Source organism: Culex quinquefasciatus, chromosome 3 (assembly GCF_015732765.1).
Source record: "Culex quinquefasciatus strain JHB chromosome 3, VPISU_Cqui_1.0_pri_paternal, whole genome shotgun sequence".
In the NCBI taxonomy this organism is placed as follows: domain Eukaryota; kingdom Metazoa; phylum Arthropoda; class Insecta; order Diptera; family Culicidae; genus Culex; species Culex quinquefasciatus.
This window is the reverse complement of record NC_051863.1, coordinates 153,033,018-153,042,368: the sequence shown is the minus strand read 5'-3', so window position 1 is coordinate 153,042,368 and position 9,351 is coordinate 153,033,018. Positions and strand designations below refer to the sequence as shown.

General features: G+C 45.6%; 2 protein-coding genes across 5 annotated transcripts; one reads left to right on the top strand and one right to left on the bottom strand.

Annotated features, from left to right (window-relative positions):
• Window positions 1–1,298: 1,298 nt before the first annotated feature.
• Window positions 1,299–7,477, bottom strand: LOC6044414 (trafficking protein particle complex subunit 8). Its single transcript, XM_038262619.1, has 7 exons — window positions 7,311–7,477; window positions 5,910–6,561; window positions 2,550–5,054; window positions 2,269–2,486; window positions 1,790–2,204; window positions 1,579–1,725; window positions 1,299–1,519 (listed from the first exon to the last, which is right to left on the bottom strand). The coding sequence occupies exons 2-7, from the start codon at window positions 6,527–6,529 to the stop codon at window positions 1,453–1,455; spliced, it is 3,972 nt and encodes a 1,323-aa protein (XP_038118547.1). The 5' UTR covers window positions 6,530–6,561; window positions 7,311–7,477; the 3' UTR covers window positions 1,299–1,452.
• An 86-nt stretch (window positions 7,478–7,563) lies between these two features.
• On the top strand, window positions 7,564–8,719 carry LOC6044415 (glycosylphosphatidylinositol anchor biosynthesis protein 11). 4 transcript variants are annotated; one of them, XM_038265793.1, is made up of 2 exons: window positions 7,564–7,698; window positions 7,753–8,719. In XM_038265793.1, the coding sequence occupies exon 2, from the start codon at window positions 7,762–7,764 to the stop codon at window positions 8,521–8,523; it is 762 nt and encodes a 253-aa protein (XP_038121721.1). In that variant the 5' UTR covers window positions 7,564–7,698; window positions 7,753–7,761; the 3' UTR covers window positions 8,524–8,719. The 4 variants fall into 4 exon arrangements, with proteins under 4 accessions (XP_038121721.1, XP_038121723.1, XP_038121722.1 ...); XM_038265795.1 differs by having other exon boundaries at window positions 7,578–7,681; window positions 7,758–8,719; XM_038265794.1 differs by having other exon boundaries at window positions 7,578–7,681.
• The last annotated feature ends 632 nt before the right edge of the window (window positions 8,720–9,351 follow it).

Sequence of the window (9,351 nt, the reverse complement as noted above, 5' to 3'; positions counted from 1 at the left end):
AAAAACATTCATTATGTAAAAATTGTTAGTTTCGAAATTCAGAAGATTTGAATTTTAAATAGAATTAGCTTATTATTAACTACAACTTTGATGAAGATACGAAATCGATTAGGTTGTCCCTTCTAGATACAGAGTTGAAAGTAAGAAGTCAAATGTGAAATATTTTCTCATATTCCATAAATTGCATTTATATGAAAATATGAATAATATTTAACAATATACTTTTTTTATATTAGATAAAGAATATTTTTGCAATTCCGTCGTGAAATTACTTACTTTTCCTGTAATTCTTGAACGACGAAATGGCCTACTATTCTGTACCAAAAATAACAGAATCGAATAGCAACACTTTTCAAAATAAATGCTGAAAAGTTCTACTTTTCAGCACTCAAATGGGTGCTGAAAAGTTGAACTTTTCAGCACTTGTTTCGAAAAGTAACACTTTTCAAAAAATTTTGATTTAAACGATTTATTGACAAAATACATGAAAATTTGTTTTAAATTTCACTCAATGGGTTTTTTTCGGAATTGCAAAAAATGTTGTATGAAACTTGTTGCAAAACTTGATTTTTTCAGCACTCTTCGTATTTATCCAACTCGGTGAACCTCGTTGGATAAATGTACGACTCGTGCTGAAAAAATCCTCTTTTTGCAACTTGTTGCATAAACTACTATTTTAATGGATAGGTTACACTCAACCCCCAGTGGTTGGTCACTTTTTCGTTTGACACTTTTTTAATTTGTACCCCGTTGGTTGGACAAAGTCAAACTAAAAGGTGACGAACTGTCTGTTTTAACACGGCGCTCACGCACACTATCAAAACAAACGTTTGGATATTTCGGTAAAACTTTTTTGTTTATAAATTTTAAAGCGGTATACGCACTTCGAAAGGAATCGGTCAAGAAAAATTTCAAATGGGCAACAGCGGCAGAGTAAGCAAGCCAGAGAGGGTGAAGAAAAGCCCCAAGAAATCGCTTCCTCTCCTTTGTTCTGCTGTTCGTAAAGCTGTTTCTTGACCCCTTTCCTTCCGATCAGCGTACTAGCCTTAAACCCAAAACAGTGACGTAAAGTGTGAATACATGCGCTAAAAAGTTGGACTTTTCAGCACTTTTTTTTGTGGGATTTAAGACTACTGCGACCATTTAGTTGATCTATTGTACGGCAGTTAAATGGTGTTATAATTAACTTTTTAGCACTGTTATTTTAGTAAATGATCAGAAGGTCATGTCATCGCTATAGAATGACAGAAAATGTTAATATTTTCAAATGGGAACTGTAAAACATAAATTCAATGTAGTATTATTTTCAAAATCGAAATGTTAAATTTTATTGGAATAACATCTAAAGAAAACATTTATTTTTGCTTATGGAATAAATAAAATCACAATAGTTATCAGCATTAGCTTATAAATTATGATTAGTCTATAGGTATAATGTGTTTTACTCAAGAATTATGCACTCGCTACAAGTTCCACCGTTTGCATGTTCTCCTCCAGGAAGCAACGCTGCGCAACAAAGCTGAAAAATATTAAAATTTAAGCAAGTTTACCTACCAAGTTAAATCCCTAGATACTAACTTGTTATTAACTCCCCATCCGTCCTCCAGTGCTTCATCAGCCTTCGGAATGACCTCGTCCAGGTTGTCGTAGATACTGTAGACTACCTCGTTGTGGGTGAAAGTTGTCACCTGCTGCTGCTGCCGTTCCGACGGTGGACAGAAGGCGCTGGAAAAGAAAAATCAAATTCAGTTCCTTTTCCTCCGCAAGCACTCACAACTTCAAGACTCACGAATCGTAGAGATTCCGCAGCTGCACAAAGTGCTGCCCGTACGCGTCCCGCGACGACCCGTTGTCGTTGATGTGGCCGCTCCAGTTGACGCACACCGTCATGTGCCGGTCCAGGCTGGAGATGATCTGATTGAACTCTTCGTTGTTGCTGCTCTCGTACACCCGGATGTACTTGGTTTCCGTCTTGAGCAGGAAGCTGTCCGTCGCATGGAAGTTGGGCAGGCTGCGCACGGCTTCGGCATCCGGCGCCCGAATTGAGACGGTCGACAGCTTGTCGCTGATGTACTCGCGGATGTCGCCGCCGAAGCGGACGTCCTCGGGCCGTTTCTGGAGGTTGCAGCGCAGGCTGAGCGTTTCGTTCGTCTTGAGGCCGACGCCTTCGACGAGGTGCTTCTGGTAGCCGGGGTTTTTGATGTCTTGAAGGAGAGAAAACAGATTTTTAAGGACATCTCCGCCGAGATGACGAAAAGGAAGACTTACAAACAATCTTGGCCGGGTTGAGCGAGTACGTCGAGCAGTACAGCACGATCTCGTTCACGGTGATCTCCGTCATGAGCGGATGGTGCACCTGGTTCAAATTGCGCACGTTCACATCGATGCCGAGCTCGTTGGTGACGGGATTACTGACGTTGCAGTTGGCGTCCAGCAGCAGGGACTCGTTCACGTTGAAGTTCCAGGTGTGTCGAACGAGGCGGTATCTACACGGAAAGGGGGATTGTATCAGGATGAGTATTTCTACACGATGATGAGTTGGAACCTACTTCATCTTCGGGTAATCCGCCGGCATTCCGTAGTAAATCAGCAGCTTGATGCTCTTCTGGCCCTTGACGTACGGAGCCTGCAGCCAGATGGTGCTAACCTTGGTCTCTTTCGGGTTGATGAAATTTCCTTCGGACTCACGGAACGCCCGGAACACGTATTGCTTGCGAGCTTCCTTCTCCTTGCCGAGGTTTTCGTTGACCAAGTTACGCAAATCCCTTCTAATCGAAAGCGGAACTTCGGACTCTTCCGGATTGATCAGCACGTACCGTGGGTTATCGACGCAGATCAGGATGTCGCTTAGCGCGGAAACACCCGCGTTGGTCATGTTGATCTTGATCGGGATCACCTCGCCGGCGAGGACTTCGGTGGGACACTGCGAGAAGCTGACGTGAAGAGCTGGAGCCGGGGGAAGAACTTCGAGCTCGAGCTTGCGATCGAACTGTACCGTGCGGTTGTCCTTGGCGTTGCTACGAATTGGCAGTGCTTCGAACAGCTGCTTACCCCAGAGATTGGGAGCATCAGTGGTTCCGGTAGCGTTCGATGATATTTTGCCGACGATCCCCAGAATGCGAAGCTGCCCGATGCATCGCGGAGTCAGCTTCAACGAGATCGTCTTGGTTTCGTACTCGCCAAAGTGTACGATCGGAACCGACGTGGTCGCCACGATGTTGTCGATCTCTTTGCGCTCTTCAGCGCCCACTTCGTTTACCATAAACAAAGGTTTGTTGGAGAAGATAGCCTGCGTTTCGTTTCTAAATTCCCACAACACGTTGATATGTTCGAACGTGATCGATGGCTTGATCGTGTTCTCCAGGTTGAACGCAATCTCGACCGGTTCGCCGTGCACGCTGCGCGGGTTGTCCGTCGCCGGTGATTCCTGCGTGAACAGCGACTTGCTCGGCTTGAAGATCATGATGGACTTCTTGGAGGCCGTTTGAACCAGCATCTCCTCCATCTTGTTCCAGATGTTCTCTTCGATTTGCGCGGACGCGATCGTGATGTTGGTGGCTGGGATAAACAGTGGGTTCGCTACCGGAGGTTGAGACGTTACGAGAACGCGCGTCATGGTTTGGACTATTTTCGGCAGGGAAATCGTGAGGATGTCGTTGATTTCTCCTTTGCCCAGCAGTGCCTTCTGGGTAGCGAGGAAATCCTTCAAGAAGAACGCTTGCTGAGTGGCGCTCTGTAAGCTGGAAGGTCGTAGTAGATGGGCCAAGCAATTGCTGGCTTCGTCCAGCTTCTTCAGGTTGATAGCTTGTCTACCGATCGTGTATTGGATGTGATCTTCAGCTAGGCTCCAGCCTCGGTTTTCGAATATCTGGTAGGCTTGCTTGTACGTCCTGAAGGAATGCTTCCGTTGACCGGACTTGGAGAATCGATGACCTGCCAGTACGGAATGGAAGGCGTACTTGCGATACTGGGGAGGAGTCGCAAGCAGGTAGCAGTAAGCCGCCTGCTCCAAAAGCAGTGCCGATCGCAGATCCGAGTCTTCACTGGTCATGCGGATGAGTTGCTTCGCAGCCTCCTGATACAGTTTGGCAGACTTCAAGCACTCGATCGAAAGCAAGGTCGCTCGAGTTGCAAACTGAGGCATCTTACAGCTGTTCAAATATGTTACAATCGATTCCTCCATGTAGTCGTATGTCTTGCGGCTTGGCGTTCCCTGCATGAACGCTGCCAGCGCAGCCATTTCCAGCGCTCCAGCGTAATACTGCCAAGCGGAATCCGCGTTGAAGTCTCGCTTCGCTTGATGATACGCCTGGAATGCCAGCGAGTAATGACCGAACATAAAGTACAGATCGCCCAACTTCCGCGTCTGCAGCTCCGTCGATTCGTTCGTGTACACCACTGCATTCTGGTTGGTCCCAGTTCCCGGCTTGTTCGTCACAAACCACCGCTTAGTAGCGCTCAGCAATGACCGACTAACGCCCTTCTTATTCGAAATAGAATCGTTCAACACCCCAACCAACTTCTCCACGTACGGAATCAACGCCCTCACGGCAAAGTCCTGCACAAAGTGCTTCAAGTTGTCCAAATCCCCAGCCGTCAAAAACGTCCCGTGCGCAATATCCACGTCACTCTCAACCGTCCACACGTTCGGGTTGATCGTCTGCTGGGACAAACTGTCAATGCTCGACGTCAAGCTGGAAGTCTCCTGCAGCTCAACGCCCATTTCCTGAACCGGACTCAGCGGATGGGCGATCACCTCCCCTGTCACAATCCCCGACACCGAAAGACTATCCGACGTGGTGCTGCTCCCACCCGGCGTTATCGATACGCTCTGCACCGTCGTGGGCATCGTCATTACCGGACCCATGTCCTGGGGCGTCTTCGGCGCGGAGTCTATCTCCGCCGCGGTCAGCTCTGGCCGCTGGTGTTTCTTCAGATAGCGCAGCCACGGGTCGGGACACTCCATCGGGGGGCCCTGATGCGAGTTGATCTGCAGCAGGAAGCACTTGTGGTCGCCGTACGTCGATTTGAGACCCTCGAACGCTTGCTGGGCTCTGAAAGGTTAGCATTTTCCAAACATGGACTTTGAAGTCAAGAAATTATCGAGAAATTAAAAGAGAGATGTGAGCCGGTAACATGGAGTGAAACTTTCGCAGCTGTCATGGTAAACTTCACAGTAACTTGACAGAAAGTTTAACTCCATGTTGCACTTTTAATTTCTCGATACTAACGCTCGTGTTAACACTGTCAACAAAAAAGCTGACTATTTTTACAAGCGCTTGAGCGTTAGCACGGACATTACACAGTTTTAATAAAGCTTTGAGTACGGGGATGAGTTCAAAATGTTGGAGAATATTTAAGACAGTAACCTAGTCCTAAAAAGTTTCGAGTGTCAAATAAACGTTCACAACATTCATGAGCGTTTGAAGCGTTAGCATGGTTATTACACTATTATTACGGGGATGAAATGTAATTGTTGCTGAAATTTTTTGACAGAACTATTTTTTTTGTTATCGTGAGTTTCAAATGTACATTGCTCATTTTCACGAGGGTTAGAAGCGTTAGTGCAAACATTACCGCAATTTTTTTTTTTGTTGAATTTGCAATTGAATTTTTTGACAGTATTTCTAAAATTGTGTGAGCGTGCGAGTCATATGAATGTTGGCAATTTCGAAGAGCGTTTGCAGCATTAGAACGAGCATTACTTCATCATATCAAGAAGCTGAATACTCGGATGAGTCCGGTGACGAATGGCCATGTATAGGTTAAAATCAACTTGATTAAATAAACAACTTGAATGAGCTTGGCATGCTGGTGAAATTGTTTGACAGAAGTCCCAAAATGGCGTGAGCGTTAGTGTCGACACAACTACTGACAACTACCATGTTTATTAAATCCTGGATACTTACTTCCCAATATCCCCCGAGCACCCGTCGTGTAACATCACGTAGCAGTTCAACGTGTCCGCCGAGAACCACTTGGGCAGCCGTGGCGGCGTAATGTTCTGCATCATCTGGATCTTCTTGGTCAGCTGGCCGGCCACCTCGAGCGGATTAACGTCGATGCTCGACACCACAATCAGCGAGCACAGCAAATGCCGCGTAAACTCGTGATCCGACGGAAACTGCACCGTCAGAAACGTCTCGCGCCACTGCTCGAACCACGGCTCGGACGTCGGGATGTCCACGAACGAACCGTCTTCGAGCTTGACGCCCTTAACTTTTTCTCCGACCGCCGACGTGACGGACTCGTTGAGCATCTTCTTCGCCAGGATGGTCTGCGGTGGGCGCCAGTTGACGTCGCACACGTTGATGCGGAGGCCCTTGATGGAGACGCTGGTGCCGGCGGTGTCTCGGAAGTGGGCGTCCGAGGAGAGACGCAGAAAGGGCTGCAGCATTTCCACGAAGGTTAGGTTGTTCTTTTGGCATAGTTCCTCCGCCTGGGGGGAGATTATGGAGCCGACGATGGGGGAGAAAATGTTCTGGATGACCTCCTTGGTGGAGAGGTTCTGGCCCGTGAGGTGGATCATGGTGGCGATGGTGGAGAGCTCTTTATGGGATTCTGGAGAAAAGATAGACAATAATAATTGAATTTGGTTTGAAATACGTTTGAAAATATAAACAACATAAATTTGAAAAATGTTTGCATCGGTTGACGTAGTTTTCACAGAAAAAAATCTCGTCTTTCAATATCCTTCCTCTCACTTAAGTCTACAAGTAGAGTGGCTTACTGGTTTTCAGCCAAATTGTGGACAGTTCGATAAAATTTTACCCGTGTTTTTATCGAAAATAGAACTGCAACTTCGGCAAATTAACTGTCATTATTATGTAGCCAACCTTCTGTAGCCTAATGGTGACGGGTTTAGCCTCATCAACGGAAAGTCATGGATTCATCTTGGGGTGAAAACCTTAGGTTTGAGTCCGGAGATAACCGTATGAGTATAGAAAGGTTGCTTCACGTTCTCTTCTAGCATGTGATCAAACTTGGGATATTCGTTTCTTGGGTAGGCCGGTATTGACTAATAAAATAGGGGGTTTAGCTAGGGGTTTAGGGATTAAATCGTGAAAGATGGTTGGTTCTCTCACTGATTATTTTGAATTTCAGCTGATCTGTCATTAACGGAATAGCATATAGCTATAGCTAAATATTTGTCAAGTTGAACTTCGAATGCAGACGCGAGGGATACTGGTGCCTAGTTTTTGTCTTCTGTAGCATAGGTCAACAATGAGCAACGATACCCTAATCAAAAAATTTAATCGTCCCAAGTGAAATCAAAAACTTTGTTTAATCTCAGTTCAAACCATTGTTACCTTAAAAACTTGAGCTTAGAACGGTAGAATAAACTTCCGTTCTGATAAGTGACCATAAATTGCACTTAATTTCACGATTTTACACTGATTTTCAGCAACAAAATTCAAATCTCTCCTCGAAACGCAACCAAAACATTATTCATGTCACCCACTTTTGACAGTTCTCCTCAAAATGAAAACAGAAGGGTTCCGCGGTTGAATCAGCTTCGATTAGGTCAATTGTCAAGCATTTGCCCGCCCGAGTGATTTGTTTTGATTTTCCAAAAAGTCAAGAAGTTTTCGTGTTTTTAATGAGTTTGTGTGATTCTTATCAATTTGATGAAGTATCAATGAATTATCAGTGAATTTGTAACAATTTTGTACTGTTGCAGGTAATAATCGTCCGCTGGTGAGTCATTCTATAAACTAGCAATCAATTTCCACTAACTTGCTCCCTTTCCAACCCAGAAAAATGCCGGCCACGGACGGGTGCCGTTTGAACCCGTCGACCAAGCTGTACATCAACGTCAGCGTCCTATCGATCGCCCTGAACGCGACCTTTTTCGCGTATCTCATCTACTCGGACCGCCTGTTCGACATTGGCCACTGCTGGTCCTCTTTCGTGCTGCTGCTGCTTCCGGTGATCGAACTGCTCAAGCAGCAGTACGTCCGGAAGGCCTTCCAGCTGGATGGCACGGTACGATCCGGAACGACGTCGTCGTCATCCTCCGCGTCCAAGTCTTCCTCCGGTAAGTACCAAGCGAAGAAGGGTGCCAACACTCCGCTCAAGGAGGTCGGAGGATTGCTGGGCATTCTTCTGCTGTCGATGCTCTTCTACGGATTTATCTGCCTGATTCTGGGAGCGCCGCTCGATCAGTTTGAAGAAACGGTGTCCCTTGCCGCCACCTTGACCACCCTCACCGTCTTCCCAATCGGCCTGTTCATCGGCTATGCCGACACAGTTCGCCTCTTCTTCTCGGAAGCGTTCGACCTTCGCACCCCGTTGGCGAATTCCTATCTTACGCTGCTAAAAAATAACTGCATCGGAGTAATTCTGGGCGCTTGGGGTGCGTCGGTGGTGGCACCGCTCGATTGGGACCGTCCCTGGCAGGTGTACCCGGTGCCGAATGTGGTCGGCGCCATCGGAGGAGCGTTTGGGATGGCCGTTTTTACGCTGCTCAATACGGCCTATTTCGTGGTGTGTAAGTCGGGCGCGAAGAAGGGAATCGTGTGAGGAAAGCGGTTTGGGCTGCACGAAGAATGATTATGATTTGTATCAAGTCAAGCGCAAAGCTAGTCACGTTGACGGATCCTGTTTGGCTAATCAGGAGAATAAATTGTGTGTGTAGTAATTGCATAACATTACTTTTTCTAGTATTACTAGTATACAAACTGAAACAAATGGGAATAAAGCTAAACTATTTGTAAAATACTTGGCGTTCATCATGGTCCGAAACTTCCATAAAATTTACAATGATCTTATTGTTGTCCTATTTTACAAAATTTATAATTAATTTACCAGAGCTGCGTCGCAGCCCAAACTCCTGAAGTTTACTGTGTCTTTAGTTTTATACTTCGATTAGAATCTTCAATCTAAAAATACTTCATAGACATTAAATATCCTCATAAAAATTGTTTGAGAAACATTGAAGATTTGTCTTTTTGTTCCTAAGATAATACCAGCCATTCAAATAACCACTTTTTTTACAACCGTCTTGGGCTAAAATCATTTTATTAGGATAACTTTTTAAATACTTCCCTGGGCCTTGTAAAGTCAAGGGGCATGATTTGATCCTAGTGCATTAGTTAAAATTTGGGTATACATTACCACTTCATGCTACGAGAACTCGCTTTGTCGCAGCTCCAGGGCTTAAGCGTTGACCGATAAGCTGTCTTCGTGAACTAGGTAGTTCTCCGATAGTGAAAATATCACAATTGCACAAGACACCGCTGCTTCTGTGACTTTTTCACTATCACAATGGGGGTTTTAGGTTGGGACTTCAGGATAGTACAATTATTGTGTTGTTGCTTAACATTAGCATTTAAAATAAATCTGTATTCT

Excerpts from the sequence above, each read along its gene's own strand:
- LOC6044414 (XM_038262619.1), bottom strand. The coding sequence starts at position 6,529 with ATGATCCACCTCACGGGCCAGAACCTCTCCACCAAGGAGGTCATCCAG. Across the intron at positions 1,726-1,789 it reads CTGCGGAATCTCTACGATTC|CGCCTTCTGTCCACCGTCGG; the intron begins GTGAGTCTTGAA and ends TTTCTTTTCCAG. Across the intron at positions 1,520-1,578 it reads GGATGGGGAGTTAATAACAA|CTTTGTTGCGCAGCGTTGCT; the intron begins GTTAGTATCTAG and ends AATATTTTTCAG.
- LOC6044415 (XM_038265793.1), top strand. The coding sequence starts at position 7,762 with ATGCCGGCCACGGACGGGTGCCGTTTGAACCCGTCGACCAAGCTGTAC.